The sequence below is a fragment of the Xiphophorus hellerii genome, chromosome 3 (genome assembly GCF_003331165.1).
Source record: "Xiphophorus hellerii strain 12219 chromosome 3, Xiphophorus_hellerii-4.1, whole genome shotgun sequence".
NCBI classification, from domain to species: domain Eukaryota; kingdom Metazoa; phylum Chordata; class Actinopteri; order Cyprinodontiformes; family Poeciliidae; genus Xiphophorus; species Xiphophorus hellerii.
In genome coordinates, this window is record NC_045674.1 from 29,649,940 (window position 1) to 29,667,424 (window position 17,485).

Genomic DNA, 17,485 nt, shown 5'->3' on the forward strand with positions numbered 1-17,485 from the left:
CAGAAAATTGTTTCCTCATTTTCCTGGTCTTCCCTCCCGAAACAACTGTAAACACGTTACTCTCTACGGATTCTGTCATTAAAGGATCCATCTCAGTTGGATTATATGGATTATATGACTATATAGGATTATATGGCTTTCTCTCCTCGTCCTCACTCTGTGCTGTTAGGAAAGTTCAGGAGGAAAGCTTCAACATTCATCACACTGATTGGCAGTGGGATGCTGCTGTGTCTCTGCTTCATGCATCTTCCATTTGTGTCTGCCACAAGCTGATTGAATGCAAGGTCCTACTAGGGACCTACTAGGGATACACTATTCTACTGCCAGGCTGGCAACAACCTTTTGTTCTGACAGTGATGTAGGTGGCAGATGTAACACGTTTCTGGTGAAAAATGTACACATGTTTTGGCTTTGGGGGACTGAGGGATTCACATAAAGGTGATGTGTGAAGTTGTGTATGTGCTGCTCTGATGTTTGCATTTTGAGTTATTGTGTAAAAGAGAAATTGTTCTATAAATAAAGTTGGGAGGGGGGGAATTACATCAGTTGATACCGATGATAATGCCAATACATTGTGCATCCATAATTGTAATTATTATTTTTAATGTTAGTAATAATCTGTTAATCTTTTTTTTAATATAACTCCAAACCCTTATTTTTAAATGTTTAACGGTTTTCCATGTTATTTGCAGACTGCAGTGTACTAATGTCTGACTAGTACCCAAGTCTGATCATTTCCACCTTTCCTCCCAAGACCTGCTTTTTAGTCTGATTTATCTAGACAGAGTTGGAGGGAAGTTTTAGCTTTATGGTTTCTTCCATATATGAAAATTCAGAGATTTTTGATTTCTGTCATTTATAGTTCTGTTGAATGAAGGGCTGAGTATTCTTGGACAGAATATGAAAGTGCTGAAAGGTAACTGGGTACCTGAAATGAAACCTGTGATATTTGATGGTGGGAGCAATAAGCCAAGACATTATTATATCTTGGATCAAATCAATCAATCAATCAAATTTTATTTGTATAGCACATTTCAGCAGCAAGGCATTTCAAAGTGCTTTACATCATATCAAACACAGAAACACAATGCAACATAGAATCAACAATCAAAACACGACATTAAGTCAGGTTCCATCAATAAATTTGTAATTGATTACGTTTCAAATACAATTTAGACAGGTGGGTTTTTAGTCAAGTTTGCATCCATAAAAGGTTTACCTGTTACTCTCCTACTGTGTTATATGGAACAAAATACCTATTGCTGTTTTTATTCCCACTCACGCTCACAATCACAGTTTAAAACGATATAGAGGCATTTTAATGGGCTTCTGGCACAAGGCTCCGTACACCTCTTTCACGGAATTTCGAGTTGGGACTCCGCCGTCCCTCACGGATTTTTGTGCAATTCTATGGTGTTTGCTAGGTGGATGAAAACGACATCCACCATAGGAATACAGAATCTGACTCTTGCGCTACCTAACATTGCAAAGTCAAATGTTTCCACTAAGAAAACATCTAGTCATTTAGCTGGACTCAACAGTTCAAAGGCAAAATTCCAGATTTCACACATTTTATATTTAATGTCTTAAAAAACCAAAATGTTTCTGTACAACTAAACATTAAATGTTTTTGCAAAGTTAAGTGCTTAAGTAATTTTAAAAATGTTTCCTAAAATTATACTGCTTGCATATCTAATGAAAATACCTCTTCTTCTTTTTTAAAATCTAGTTCAGACTATTCTATTATTTACCATTGTGGACAAAATCTTGGGTGGTGAGATAATTGTAAGAATTGGTTGTGAGGTTAAGTCGGTGGTCTGTGGTTTTTGTTACAGGCAAGTCGATTTGCCACTCTAGATATCCAAAAATGATTCGACAAATATCAAATGTTGTCTTAGGAGAACATCTTGAAGATTATTGCCCTTTTCCATTCCATCCTGTTTTTAATGTCCTACTCTAATAAGGCCGTTAACGCCTCCAAACTGGCTTCTCACTAATTGCTGAGCTCATATCACTGTCTGATCTGACTGAGGCAGTTTTGCCATTTTAAGAAATCAGTCTTGCATCTCCCATCACACCGTGTGACTCAGGTTACTACCAACATTTTTAGAATATCGATCTTGTACACTGTGGCCATTGAAATTTTTGAACTGCACAGTGTGCAGCGTTAAGGTCATAGCTGACTTGTTTTACACAAAGTTAGTTTGATGCTAAAGCTGGTATGTCTTATACTGAGTCATTTACCAGTCGTGTTTGCTTTCCCTCTGTGTGGGAGTGGAGTGGAGTGGAATACTGAACAGCCTTTGTCAGAATTAAATGGGGGTTTTGAAAGCTCCTAAAATGTTTTGTCAAAATTTCACCTAAAACACATATAAGTTTACCATTTTTATCTAAACGAGTAAATAAATGGCACTTACAACTACTAAGTCTTTAAATATTTAATACATATGCATATTGCTTCTTCTGTGAATCATTGCATATAGAGAAACTTGCTCAAGTGCTAGCCAGCCAGGCTAATGAAAGCATACTACCTCTCTGATATAATATTACTCATTTATAATGTGGTTGGTACTATGTTTTCTTTTGGCTCCAGATAACTGTGTGGACAGAGATCGGTGTTGAGCTAAACTCTTCAAGTCATTCTATCAATGTTCCTTTATTACTACTAATGTTTAAATAGAGAACATTTCAGAAAACTCTGGAACCCTCCGGTTGTTTGATCTGACATGTCTCCATGCCTAGGTCTGGAATTTCTTCCAGGCCTTAACTGCTATTTGACTTTCTGTGGCAAAGACAATAAATTACAGCCTCCAATTTTGAAGCTGTATATTTAAATTGGGCTTTTAAAAATGGATGGGGAATCAATGGTGGCACAGCTGGTTGGCTAACTGGACTTTAATGGTTGATGGAGATTTCTTTTCTGGTTATATTTCCAGGTACTCATGATGGGGGAACCCTTCTTCAACTGTCAGATTGGCTTTGTCGGCTGTCGGGCACTGTGCCTGAAAGGCATCATGGGAGTTCGAGACTTTGAAGAAAATTTGAACAGGCGTGAAGAGGTAAAAAGAGCCTAACAGATCTTTTTATGAAGAAACCTTTAAGAACAATTAAAGCCAAAAATATAACCAAATCATTCTTTCTATTTTCAAAGGAGATTGACGCATGTTTGACATCGTTTAGTAGTTTTATTATTAGGGCAAAATGTTCCATTTCTTATTCACTAATAGTGGTATTGTCATGTCATGTATATCTGTATTGACTTACAGATAAATAATTGTTACTTTCATTTGATGTACTTACTGTATTAGTTGTATACATTCGAATACTTCATTTAGGTATAAACATATGTTAAGTTTTATTGTGTTATATAAATTTGCTTCGTTTTACAATCAAACATGATTTTAAATTGATTTTTTTTTCACAAAAGCTTATTTGATGTTTTCTTCTTCTCCATAAAGGATGCAGTGTTCTTCAGCTGTGGGGACAACCTAAAAAGTAAAGGGATGACTTACCTTACCAACTCTCTGTTTGACTACCGCAGTCCAGAGAATAATGGAGTAAAAGCCGAGTTCATCCTAGACTCTGCTAATCACAAGGTAAGTACAACATGCCTCTAGTAAATAGAATGACAAAATGCAGAAGTAGATATCATCCAGATAACTCTGGATTTTGTTGGTATTTGATTTTGACAGTGATATAGATATTTGACATTTTAACATGATGCTATGTTAAGCTTTATAATTGATTATGTCCTATTTAAAATATAGTTCTAGCTTAATTTATTCATTGCTTTTACTGTGAACCTTATAATAAACTTCGATTTATTATTTTACCACTCTTACCCAGCTGGCTGTAATGGTCCAGCAACTCAAGTATTAGTGTTAACGCCATTGTTCCTGATAATCCACGGCTCCCTTGATCACCCCTGCAAGCATAAGTGTTGACTCTTCTTTGAAATGTTCATGACCCTCAATAAAGCCGGTGTTTGGATGTCCGTCCATCCTCCCATCCATCCCCTCTCTGTTTATAAATGGACGTTTAAGACTAACTCGAAGGTTCTGGTGTTAAATCATCATCAGAGATTTTGAAACCAGGCTGACTTTGATCCAAAAGCATGCCACATCCATTAGAAATCCCCTAATAAATATTAATCATTAACCTGTCTCTCTGATAAGGTTCTCCTGAAAAAAGCTGTTTAAAGAAATTTTGGGTAAAGGTGGGTGGTTGAAGGAAAGGACTGAGAGTTAGTTTAATCCTTTCAGTGATTCATGTGGAAGGAAAACTTACCTCCTGACCTTCCAACTAATGAGTTATAACAGTAGGCTTTTAGACAAACAAACTTTCAAACAGGAGTTTAAAAATCTAGAAATGTTAAGAAACAGCTTTTTCTTACAACATTTTATTATTTATTGTGAAATTTCTAAATAAATACATTTAAAAAAGGCTGTTACCTAGTGCTGCCAACCTTTTCTGAATGAATTCAAACTGGAATTACCTATTGAGCTTTACTTTATCATTTATTTTTATGTTACATTTGTGTTTGGGAGTGATTTTTTTTCCTCTTCTTTATTGTCTGTTAAATTGCAGACTGTGACACCTGCCTAAGAAAAACAAAAATACTGTTTTTTAAAAAAAATTAATCAATTTCTTGTTTGCTGTAAGTTATAAATATTTTATACATTTTTCTATTTACACTAAATTGATCTCTTAATGGTCAATCAAAGTTTGCAGTTTTTTCAGTTGTGAAACATTTACACAATTTACTTGCTCTTATAGTGTTTTTCTTTTAAATCTTAACTGTAAGGTTCTGTGCTTTTATTGGGATATTAAAAAACTCCAACAACAAACAAAAAGCAAATGTCCAACTAAGTAGTTCTGCCACTCAATAGCTTTTTATCTGTGATATGACCCTCACTACCATATCTCCCTTGACCCCAGTCATTGCCACTCTTAAAGGCTATCAGTGCGTTTGCTGCCTTGTTGCCATGTTTACCGAACTCTGCTTTTGTCTGATAGGAGAGCTACACAGAGATAGCTGGCATGCAGCGCTTTGGGGCTTTCTATATGGATTATCTCTACACAATGGAGAACAGCAGCTCCAAAGGTATTGTTTCATTTCTTCTTCCTCACAGAGTTTGTTTGGTTACCTTGTCACCTCCTCTTTCTTTCTCTCTCACTCTTCCCTCATTCCCCCTTTTTTTCTATCTCACTCCTTTTCTCTTTTCTTCTCCCTGTCAACCTGGCCCACTCAAGGCTTGAAGAAAGAGCTTTCCTTGTTTCATTCACAGCCACCTGGTCTTTGACCCTCCCTGTCCTCACTCTCACCCCAAACTTACCTGCGGGGCAACTGTCAGAAGTGTTTAGTCTACGCTGACACATATTTGAGTTTCTCTCTCCTTATTGCTTGTTGAAACAATGTTTCCCCCTCTTTCTCTTTACCTGTAAGCTGTTGAGAAAGTGAATTGGCCCCACTTGCCTAATTAGGTGTCACTCTTCCTGGCAGAAGTCTTAAGATGGGCAAGGTTCCTCATTCCTTAGCAGCAGCAGCACTTGAGATTGTTTATCCAAATCCAAGAGATCTGAAGATCACATTAAGAGATAAACTGTTCTTAAATTGGAAATGTTATTCTTGGACCTTTTTGCTTATTTGCCTTTTTTCAGTTCTGGTGGGAAAGGTTCATTTTGTGCTCTTCTATTAAAGAAATTAATTCTACACTACCTTGTTGTCATTTATCTTATTTAATGGCAGTAGTCCAGAACATTATCCTTACCTTTATTTTAAGGTGATAATGATTCTAAATTGAGTTAACCATTTCATGTATTCCTTTAATTAACCATCTTGCAGTCTTACCAGACAGGAGTCATTTAGACCTCACAATTTTTTTACTCTGCACTGTCCGGCGGGGTCACTGTGACCCCGCGTGTGCTTTTACAAGTTTTTTTTCTTTTTGCTTTTCTGTGTGGTGTCGGAATCTGAAAGTCTGACGGGACAACCTGCCTGCTACCTCTCTGTCCCACATTGACGTTTGCCGTGCTTCTCCTGAGTGTTGCACTAACACTGTGGGAGGGTTAAATAAAAAGAATAAATGTCTTAGCAGACTAAATGTGCTAATGTTTTTGTTTTAGTTGCCTTCTTGATTTTTCACTTTTATTTTCTGTTTTTGTGAGCGTCTCTGTCCAGATTCTGCCAACTATAGACAATTTTTTATTATAGAAATCATTTGCAATCAGAAAGAGCTATCAAAGATATTTCTGACAACAGAAGAAGTGCCAGTTGTGTTTCCTGTGGGACAGCTGTGGTTGTTCTGGTCTAGGAATAGCTCTTGCCTTCTTGAACATGCCTCTGATCCTATATTAACCCCCAAAAATGACTTGACTCTGCATTCCCACTGGAGTGCAAAGTGACAAACAAAATACTTACCCACTCAGGTCAGTTAAATACACCTTAGAATAATTACTGCAGATTAAATTTATTTTTAATCTTGAGGAACGAGGATGCTTTCAGATGTCTAAATCGGTGCTAATTTCGGCCTCCTCATCATTACATCGACCATTCTAACTATGGCCATCTGGTTAATATTAGGCGTAATCCACTGCAGCCCTATCTTACTGGGTGTGGGGAGGGAAAGTGGCAATGCCTGTCGCCTTTTATAAGTTTCAAAAATCTGTGAGTTACGACCCTCTCTCTCAAGCCAATTCCACAAAAAAAACTTAAAGGTCGCAGTGTTTAACTCTGAGCTCAGCGTATTGCTGGAATGTAATGGGAATAAAGCAAGTTTTGACCCTTTGTCCTCTTCCTCCCTCTCTGCCATTCTTCCACCCCCGTCTTTTATTTTTAATTTCTCTATGTTTTTTTGTTTTTTTTATTGCCGGAGAGCTTAGTCTTTTAAGTGGACTTCTGGTACATGGGCCTGAGATGAATGAAGGGACAGCTGTGTGAGAGAACACGACATTTGGAATATTCATCACTTCGGTTGTTCATGGCTATGTGTCCTTCTCCCTGCTGCTGAGTTACACCACAGCTATCTTTGTAGTGTTATTCCAGGGAATAGAGGAGAATATAATACTGCAAATATTAATATGAAAAACAAATCTTTTATTCTGTCCACAAAAAAAAGTTCATATTTGGGGCTGAAAGAAGATACTGTGAGTATTTTAAGCCATTCTATTATGTTTTTTGTAGGTTCGCAGGACATTTCTGGGCTACATCCAGAGGAGTTGGTACCTGCAGTTCAAGAGACCTCCATGAAGAGGCTGGTGGTCGGACCTCTTGACATCCGGCTGCACAGTAGTGCAGCCCACCGTATCCTCAAGATGATCACCTGTGCCATGGATCACGAATATGAGCCCTATTGCAAACCACAGCAAGGTCAGAGTTCACTCTTGAACATGTGACCAAGCCTCACAAACTCTTGTTTTACTCTCCAGATCCTGTATTTTACCCTCACCATAAGGTGTAACAGTTATACTTTCTAATGTCTTCATCACATTGCTATCTACTTACACAATCTGTTCCTCAGCACACAGCTGTGCATAAAAGTAGCAACTTTTAAAGCCTTTTGAGGAAGTTTGAAGCCAAACACATTCTCTTAGTGATCATTCCTAGATACTTGTAGAGGTATGAGCATTCCCTGGGTGGTTGTGAAAGAGAGAGCAGTGTGCTTCTGTGTTTAATAGTTGAAGCACTAACATTGTGAAAGACTTGGAAATAAGTTTTACTCTGGTTTAAACGACTTCACCTTTGGAAACAAAATATAACAGATAATGATTCAATCAGAAGTGTTGTCCTTTGGTCAGTATTAATACTTTTCATGCATATATATTCTTCATACCTGTCTCTACTGTAAGGACAGGTGTGGCAAGATTCCCAGGTGGAGTTATAGAATGAATTTATACAGCTGACTAGTTGAGGCAGTTACAAAAAATATCACACAGCATGTGTATTGTCTTACAGTCTCAATTATACTATTTTGTGAAGATGTACTCATGCTGATTTTGTAGCTAATTTCAGATTTGTGGTCTTTGCAAATCTTTAACCTGTTGATGTTAATTTGATCAGACTGCAGTTTTACTCTATGAATTATAAGAAGAAATAATAACAGCAATGAATATATTATTTTTAGCCTTTTGCTGTGAGCAGTAATTAGTTATCTATAACACAAGGCAATTTCATGCAGTTCTGTGAAAGAGAAGTTGCTGTAAGACAAAGGAAAAGTAGTTACAAAGTTTAGCATTTTAAATGAGCTTTTACCATATTTAATCTGGCTAGCATTCCAAATAATGTCCTTCTCAATCTTTGAGAATTTCAAAAACCTGCAAGCATTTCTAAATCCAGTATGTTGTGTGACAAAGAGAGTTTGGAAACTTAAAAAGTTAAACCAGAGCAAACTTTAGTTCAGCTATGTCAGTTTTCCTTGAAATAGCTTCTTTACCTCTCTGTGCTTTGTTTTAAAAACATTGCAGATACTGAAAATGGCTCCCATTGAATCTTCTTCACTTATCCAGCATGACCTGATCAGAGCTTTTTTTTATTTTATTTATTTATTTATTTTTTTATTACCCCTCCAGGGGCTCTTTTTGTGGGCTGTAGTGTCCCTTATATCACAGTAGGCTGACAGGAAACGGGGAAGGAGAGGGGGGAAGACATGCGGCAAATTTCGTCGGGTCCGGGAGTCGAACCCGCGACGGCCGCGTCGAGGACTCAAGGCCTCCAAATACGGGTCGCGCTAACCGCTACGCCACCACGGCACGCCCTGATCAGAGCTTTTTGTGGCTCATTCTCCGGTCAGAAAATATGTTTTAAGTTTCTGACCTGTTGGTCAGCTGGCAAACTGAACTTTGGCCGACTCCAAAAAGTTTACAGTATTATGCACAAAAGAAAAAGAATGCTTATTTACAGAATGATTTACCTCTTGTTTTTAGATTTACAACTTTTGAACTAGGAATAATAAAAAAAAGAAATAAAAAAAAAAACAGTTCAGTTTCGGTTCCTCACTTTTAAATCTTGCATGTTTTGTATTCATTTAAGTTTTACAATTAGAATAATCTCTGGGAAAAGAACAAATGCTGCTTGATTGTCTTTTCCATATAATTTGGCTATTATTTAGTCCCAGGATCAAAGTACAGATTTCAAGGGAGTCATGGATTTTTCAAAACTATGTGCAATTGTGTGTATCTTTACATAGACAGTTATTCTTTTTCAAGTGTATTACACTGAGTTCTGTTCTGAATGGTTAAAGACTATTTGTCTTCATTACCACTTTCTTGTGTCCAAGTTCAATTAATTATCTAATTGTGCACTGAGGATATCTAGTTGAACCCTGCCACTCGATTCTTTTTAGACAGAGCAGTGCTAGTCTAATCTCACTCATACTCCAGGTTGGCCAGAGACCAACACATTAGATTAGGTTCTGGGACCACCATGGAGGTGGGAGCCAAGCCCATCAGAACCCTAACAGAAGTAAAAGAAGCCAGTGTCCCGGAACAAGAGCCAAGACCACAACAGAAAGCTACCTCAGGCATAAGACATGGTATTCCTCATTAAAGGTGGGCAGGTTTGACTTTACTGCTGCCTTTTCTGTGGGGTTATAATTATTGATTTTATAAAGCTGTTCATGAACATAGCTACTGAAAAGCACTCTAAAGCTAGTGCCAAAAGGCTTCAAATAAATCAGCTGTGATTTATTTGATGATTACTTTTTTTTCTGGGAACCTGATTATGTAGTTCATGTAGCAGGCATAGTGGGATGACACAAAATCACTGAAATTGATTTACTTGCCAAACCGTAAGTAACCGTAAGATTTACTTGCCAAAATCCAAATGAACTCCGTACCGGATTCCTTTCATTATTAAACCACTGATTACTCATGGCAACATTCATTCTAAAATTATACTCTGACACTTGCAATTTAACATCAGTATCTCTCCAGTATATAAGAGTAAATAATCAAAGGTAAACTTGTGTATTTGTGTGTGAACACCTCTGCAGAAGCTATTGAGGCGAGCCATGGTCCAGTTAGTCCAGAGGAGATCTCCCGTCTAGAGGAGTTCATCCCGACCAGACTCACTTCTGTCACGCTGCTCCAAGTCTCCGTTACCGTCTCCATGGCAGAGTTCAACCTTCTTCACACACTTATTCCTGTCATCTTGGGATATAAGGTAGCTCCTCAACGTCTTGTTTTTCTCCACTCAGCAGCCGTCTGTCTTCATTCTTGCCGCACATTTCTTTAACGTATTTAAAAGCGTCTTTAAGTGCCATGAAGGATTGCATGGTGAAAATCTCTAACAGAGGCCAAGTGGGACTTTTGGCTTCATCCAACAAACTCTGACACTGCTTTTGATTCAAATGTGCTTAATAAATATTAGGTTATGTGTATTTTAAACTCCTCATATGGAAATCAATTGCTAAATGTTTACAATTTGACAACTTGCATTATATTTTGCAATATATTTTGAATCAGAAACCAATTAAAGATAGCTTACAAAGCATGGCAAAGATTTGAAAACTATGAAAACCAGTCATATTTTATAAACGCCAAAACATCCAGCATCATTTTAATGTTATGATTGTCAATAATGTGAGCTGTGTGGTTTGGAATTGAAGTCATGTTTTCTTTCTAAACTTTAATAAGATTCAAATTACAATTTTCTTACCTGGATTTAATCGACTGGTCGCAAGCTTCTGATCTGCCAAGTTAATCGACGCTTTGCTTGTATTTCTGTGACGGTGATGACATCACAACAAAAGGGTGTTTTATAGGTTCGCTGTTTTAAAAAAAAGTAATGCAAAATAAACCATTTGTAAAGTGAAGGTATTTTTGATTAATTTTAGTCGAGCAAAACTTTATTCTTATAATTACTGACCATTGGTGATGAACTCCAAGTCACTCTGATCTTTAGCTCTCTTCAAAGTTCCCAGTCTTGACTTTGACTTCATCAGACTTAAATTTCAATACCCCTCCCATTTAGAAATATGTTAATAAAATGAAAAGATTGGTGCAAGTCAAAAGCTTCCAGGGATATGAATCATTTTGGTCTTAACTGGTGATAAATTGTCATATCCTGAGGAAAGATGGCGTAGAAATGTTAAGCATCACCGAAGTCTACAGCATCTTTCATGCTTGATTGAATTTATAGACTACACTTTATTTACATTTAAATCCAAGTTCATGTTCCCTTTTTTGTCAAACTACTGATTAGAAATCAGTTTGAAGTAGTTAAACTGTCACTGCTTTATCAGACTGAATCTAAAGTAGAAATATTTTAGTATTATTGTCAACTCTGAAGCGTATTAATGTGAGAATGGGCTTGAATAGAAATGCAAGGATTTTGTAGTCTTTGTTTTAATCCTTTTACTTTTCCCCCCTCTTCAGGCTGCACCAAGACCAGTCTCTGTGCCAGTGTTTCAGCCACTGCACCCCCTACCGTCCATGCAGTTTCAGGTTGAAAGGGTGAATTTTGACCACTCTGTTCCAATGTATGGTCCAGAGCTGGTCAGTACTGTCAGTAGCCTTAGCCAGCCCCCAGACAACCTGCTCCACCACTGCTACTCACATCTCTACCTCAAGGTGAGCAGAAGACTGGCGAATTCTACTCATAACTATTCAACTAAAAGATTATAGGGAGTTCTTTTGCTTTAAAATATAATTTAAATGCACAGGACATATTTTAAAACATGTCTTATAAAAATAAATATTTTATCCCCTGCTAATTTTGTAAATGTTGTTCCTTTATTGTGGGGAGAGACAATATCAACCAAAAATCCAGATAATGCATTACACCATTTGTATGTGATGAACTGAAATATGATATTTTGGAAAAACATGACTTAGAAATTGCTGCAGAAGCTTTTATTGATAAGAAGATTACAAAGACAGTTCTGTAGTTTGTCAACAGGTCTGCCAAACTCTGAGGAGGAATTTTTATCCAATCCTGCACTTTGTTGAAGTGTGGCTCCCTTAAATCAATTATGTACTCATGTTACACTCATCATTCAGTCTATTAACTGCAGAAGTTCTTGTTCTTACCTCACCAGGCAGTTAACATGACCGAACCGGTCTCCACTGCTCAGTCTTCCAAAAAATGTGTGGAGGGAACTAAAGTTCTCGGTTGTTAACAATCTAGAAGGATTTCAGTGGTTTAGTAAAGTAGTATGTTCAAACCAGCTGAAAAACTACAGAAAATGTCTTGGTGCTGTGGTTTCAAATAAAGGATTTTCCACCATGTTCTGCTAAAGGATCAAATAGTTATTTTACTCAGAGATGTGCAAATCAGATTTTAATGGATGATGTAATTCTCTTTTCTGTATTTCAGTTTGATATTCTAACTCTCTATTGTACATTTATTTTGTTTTAAAAGAACAATCTCATTACATGCTACTGTTTTGTTTTTGTCAAGACAAACAAAACCTTTAGAAAATGGCTTCTTAGGCCTTTATGTGCAACATTGCAGTACTGTGGTGCCTTCTTTCATGTCTGCTGTACTGTATTTTTGAAGTTTTCATACAAATGAAGCATAACAGTAGGTAAAAAACCTTTTAAGTTAAGTTAATATAAAATTCTTGCAGAACAAAGTAATACACATAGACTAGTCAGTTTAATGGCCAGTTCATCTTTTTATAAAACTAACCAGACCTGAACTAATTTGTGTTGGACCAGTCTTCCAGGGTTTTGTCTAGGAGTGTTTTTAAAAGCAGGATGTTTACTGGATGTCTTACTGCTCGTTCTTATCAAAGGGTCACTGGAGGGTTAACAGTCAACTGGTCAGTGGCTAAGGACTTTTGTGACCAATCAGCATCTGTATCTGTCAGCGTTCTAACTGCCTCTGGATTTTGGCAGCGGGATCATGACAGGGTGGAGGTCACTCTGGCCGCAATTCACCTTAATCTAAGTTTTATTACCATGGCACTTTTTGTCTGTGCCATGGTGTCTGTTTTGAGGGTAGCGTTTATCTCATTTCTCACGTTTCCAAGATTATTGGCAAGAGCTCAAAGATGTGTATTAACTTAACAAGGCTATAAAAGAAAACTGACATTATTTCTATTTTCTGATAAACTGTAAAATTGCATAGTGATCTTGTGACAAAAAACCTTAAGTTCTGTGTCTTTCATGCAGTTTATGAAAGACACAGCAACTACATGACTGTATGTTCTGTTCCAAGAGTGGTGTGCTGTTTCAGATCAAGAAGATAAGATAAATGTACATAACATGCTTAATAATGCTGTGATATATTTCCACAGAACTAAAACAAATATTGTAAAATTGCACAGTTTTATTTTGGACGGTGTTATTACTCTGGGATTTATTTTTTGTGGGAGTTTTGCATGTTATGCATGTTGTTTAATGTATGGGGGTATTGTAGCTGAAGTGCCCAGAATGAGGCCATGATGTATAGGCTAAGCCTGAAAGTGACATTTTTAAATCATGGTATGTTAATAACAGGATAACGAATCTTAGGAACCTTTTCTGAATTTTTAAATTAGGCATGAGTCAATATGAGATAGAAAAAACACACAAATATTATGAACATATCTTCTGTTATGGATGACCTTTTGGATGCAGTAATTAGGTTCAGCTGTGCAGCAGCATGTTTTCCATCTCAGTCCATCTCCTCTTTAACCTCCTCTGTCTCATTGCAGGTTTTTGGGTTCCAGGCAGGCTTAACATGCCAGGACCGCATGGGAAGCTTCCTGCCTCTCATCTCCATCATCCCTTCTTTCAGCACAGCAATCTATGGAAAGCTCATACAGTTGCCTGCTTATTGGTGAGTGTGTAAACTTTTCTTTGGTAGAAATTTCTGTGGAAGTACAGTAGATGAGCCACACTTTTAATGTTACTTTGAATTCACAAAAAAACGGTACAAGCCTCGGCAAAAGGTAATTTTGAGTGCGATAAAAGTAAATTTAAAAAAAAAGTAAAATGTATAATGTCATTTTGTATATGTGAATAAAGGGGACAATACAAAGAGGAGAATAAAATGAATATTGACTCTTAAAATTGATTAAACCAGTTTTTAGTTTGTATTTCCTTGCACCATTACCTTCTTTTATGATGATCTCAATTTAATGGGCTTGAGTTGGTATTCCTTAAGAGAGACTGTTTAGGTTGTTTGTTTGCTATATCTTCCTTGTGCAAGTTAAGCAGCTTTGTAATGTCTTTTATCTATATGGAGCAAAAATAAGATTGTTGCCATTATTCACTCTGTCACCAATCTCAGTAACCTACTGTACTTGAGGAAAATCCCACACAAGCTCACCATGTGCCCTCTCTCTCACACCTTGCAGTCAGAGTGCCTGTTAAGGCAGGAAGCTTGTGCCAGAGCACCATCTTGGGAATCTATTTCCCCCATTAGTTCAAATTTAAACACGTGAAGACCTGCAGATGGTTTTGACTTTCTTGACTACTTCTCCAGACAAATAATGTATTTGCTGCAGAGTGGTTGCTTTGCTGGGAAGTTAACCAGGTTTGAGCTGGTGCTTTGACGGAACCTGAATGTCTCTTCTCTCTGCTACTGTGAAAATCTGTTTGCAGTCTGTCAGCTCTTTGCTTAGAGATCCACTCTCTTCCCCAGATTCACTGCCTTCCTTAAGTAATTGATTGAGAAGCTTTATGCAACAATTTCCTGTTACCTTTAAAAAAAAAGAACAATAGGAATATTAGTTTTGATGAAATAAGATTATTTTATAAATATACTTTTAGTGGGTCACAGAGTGTGGTGATGAACGTCATGAAGTGTAGTGTTTACTTATCCAAACTATTGTTTGTGAGTTTGACATTTCTCTCAACTTTTTGCCAGTTAACTTGTCCTTGATGTTAAATATTTTGGAGAAATATTGAAATATGGTTATGTTTGTTCAGTTATTCTTTTTCTTTTTCAGTATTTTCCCTTCAGGCAATAATAGGGGCAGTCTGCTGTGTTACGTTAAATAGTCTTCACTCAGAAACTTAGCCTCTGTCATTTCAGTCAATGTGACTCGTATTTGACCCCCACCTGTCTTTAAAAGGAAGCAGCTTGCCAGACATCCTACCTCTTGTATTATCTGTCACTAAAGTCAAAATCTCATAAACACAGCTTCCCAGTTTGCTCCTGGAAGAAAGGTGATAGGCAGGTTTGACAGAGTTCAGGGATATACAAGATGACAGCAACATGCCTCATGAACCAAAGTCTTGGGCAGGTAATACTCCTGCCCAAGAATACTTTTCAGTGAACCCCAGGGATTAAATCAAGTGGGTCAAAAATTTAAATGTTGGTTGTGACGCTTCTATGGTAAATTTAGCAAATATAGCAAATTATTACTCATCTAGTAAATCCATCTGCTTGCATGATTGTGAGCCTGTATATTGGTTGTTATACTGACAGTAATGGTTTACTGATAAATTGCCTAACTATTATGATGTGTATGGACAGCCGACCTTGTGGACAACTCTGTTAAACATTTTAGTCTATATAAATTCCACACCTACTTCTTCACTCCTGTTTCCCTCATGAGAAAAGATGGAATAAGGGGAGGCAGTGTACGTTAGAAGTGCCACCTGCATTGATTTCCCTAAAACTTAGCCTCACTCTCACTCAAACACATGAGTGCATACACATGCACACTTGCGCTCACACCATATAATATTCCTTATTCAGGGCCACCTGACGGCAACAACATATGGAGGCTGGCTGTGGCCCACCAACCAACCAACTAACCAGCAGCAGCTTGGTGTGGTTCGTCGCGTTGCAGGCCATAATTCAAGCCTCCGCCAGCTTTTATGTGGCATTTTTAGCAGCCCCTATTAGTTGCACAGCTATTTCTGAGGGGATCATTTTTTTAAAGCATGAAAGCATGTGGTATTACAGGTGCATGTTATACAGCGTCTGAAAGAGGACTTAGTTTTAGACTGGTAGCATAGAAAAGAATGTTGGTTTTCCCTTGATATCTCATTATTGGTCGTAGTCTATTACCCTATCCCAGTTAAATTCCATTTTTAGCACTAGCTGTGAGATTTCTTCACTTTTTTATTTGAAGTTTAGAAGTGCCTTACTATGTCTGGCCCAGTGGTCTAGACTCTAGATTAGCTTGTGTTGTGATTTATGAAGTCTGCTTGAGGTATCTGAGGCACGAGGCTTCTGGTGTGATTGTAATGCCTCATTACTCCTGTTCATAGTTACTCATAGCAAGCTGCTCCTGGTCTATGTCTCCAACTACAGCCAAAAGCTGGATGACAAATGTTTTTTGTGTACTTGAAAATAGAGCCAAGTTAAATTTAGAAAAAAGTACATGAGCAGGATGCACTCATGAGAACATTGATTGTGGCTTTGACATTTGTGAAACAGAATTTGGATTGTAAAAACTGTGCAGTAGATGGTGCATTGTAAAAAAAAAAGAAGAAAAAAAGACTCTGAGCACATTATGGAATATTAACAAGGATTTTTACTTTCTACTCAATTGTTGGATCAGCACATACTTTGAAGCAAAATTTGTCGGTATGATTTGAAATGTTTTAGTAAAGGTAGTTATAGCAGCCTTTGTGTATAAACACTGTACTTAAAAGTTGGAATATGGCATATGATGTAATTATGTTCCACGTTTTACTCAAAGCCATTTCATGTAAAGAATTGTGAGCTGCAAAGTATTTTTTTTGTTCCACAGTCTATAAAATATTTTGGCCTACTCTGCAGAAAGGAGTTTTTTCTCTTTTGCATCTGGTGTTAGACAGTTTTATTTGGTTTTATGGCTGGAGGAAATCAATGGATGTATTGAGCCGTGTTATTTTAAGTAGATGGCTTGAGAAAAAGCAAATCTTATGTCCTCAGTGATTGGCATTCCTGCTATAATAAGCCATATATGCCTTTCTTAGAACATTTGATCACATCAAGAGTTGAAAAGTAACGTTAGCAGTGCAGCAGAAGTGCTATTCCTTCACTTATTTTTGTGATAAATTTTAGCCTCAGTCAGCCTGGGTTTTAATTTGTCCCAGAGATGTATATTTTATGTTGTAATGCCAGGAGGCAGCGTTAGTCCAATCCAAGAATATCTACTAAATTTTAACTTGACCATTAAATAGATTTTGTCATGTACATTAAGAGCACCATGGCACATATAAGAGCAGCTGGAGATGTTTTCAGTTTACCGAAAGACTCCCATTAATTCCTGAATTAGTCATCTGAGGACCTGACACTGGATGGAAGGATAACAGTGGGAAGTAGGGAAGGATGGATGGATTATCAGCTCTCTGTGGATTATTATCTCCTGTGGTGTGCATTCCACTTTCCTTTCCTCTCCACCTGCCTTCAGTAATACTCCTATTTCTTCCAAAAAGCAAGAGAATAAAAGTGAAATCTTAGATCAGAAATCATTCATGTCTTTAAATCTGAACTTTATCTACACAAAGTGGGGGAAAGATTGTTCTGTTAACTTTAATTTCTTCTACCCTAGTTTTCCTCCACAGCTGGACTTGTTGAACAGAGGCAGAAAGTTGAATGTCCACTAAACCTCTGGCC

At 37.3% G+C, this 17,485-nt stretch overlaps 1 protein-coding gene across 3 annotated transcripts in view; it reads left to right on the plus strand.

Annotated features, from left to right (window-relative positions):
* The window catches only part of vps13b (vacuolar protein sorting 13 homolog B), a 304,956-nt gene that overhangs the window by 34,862 nt on the left and 252,609 nt on the right, over positions 1-17,485 (plus strand). For all 3 annotated transcript variants that reach the window (XM_032557919.1, XM_032557917.1, XM_032557918.1), the window contains 7 exons: positions 2,937-3,059; positions 3,459-3,596; positions 5,017-5,104; positions 7,184-7,369; positions 9,990-10,159; positions 11,374-11,568; positions 13,638-13,762. In XM_032557919.1, the coding sequence (XP_032413810.1) occupies positions 2,937-3,059; positions 3,459-3,596; positions 5,017-5,104; positions 7,184-7,369; positions 9,990-10,159; positions 11,374-11,568; positions 13,638-13,762 (1,025 nt within the window). The remainder of the gene's footprint in view (positions 1-2,936; positions 3,060-3,458; positions 3,597-5,016; positions 5,105-7,183; positions 7,370-9,989; positions 10,160-11,373; positions 11,569-13,637; positions 13,763-17,485) is intronic.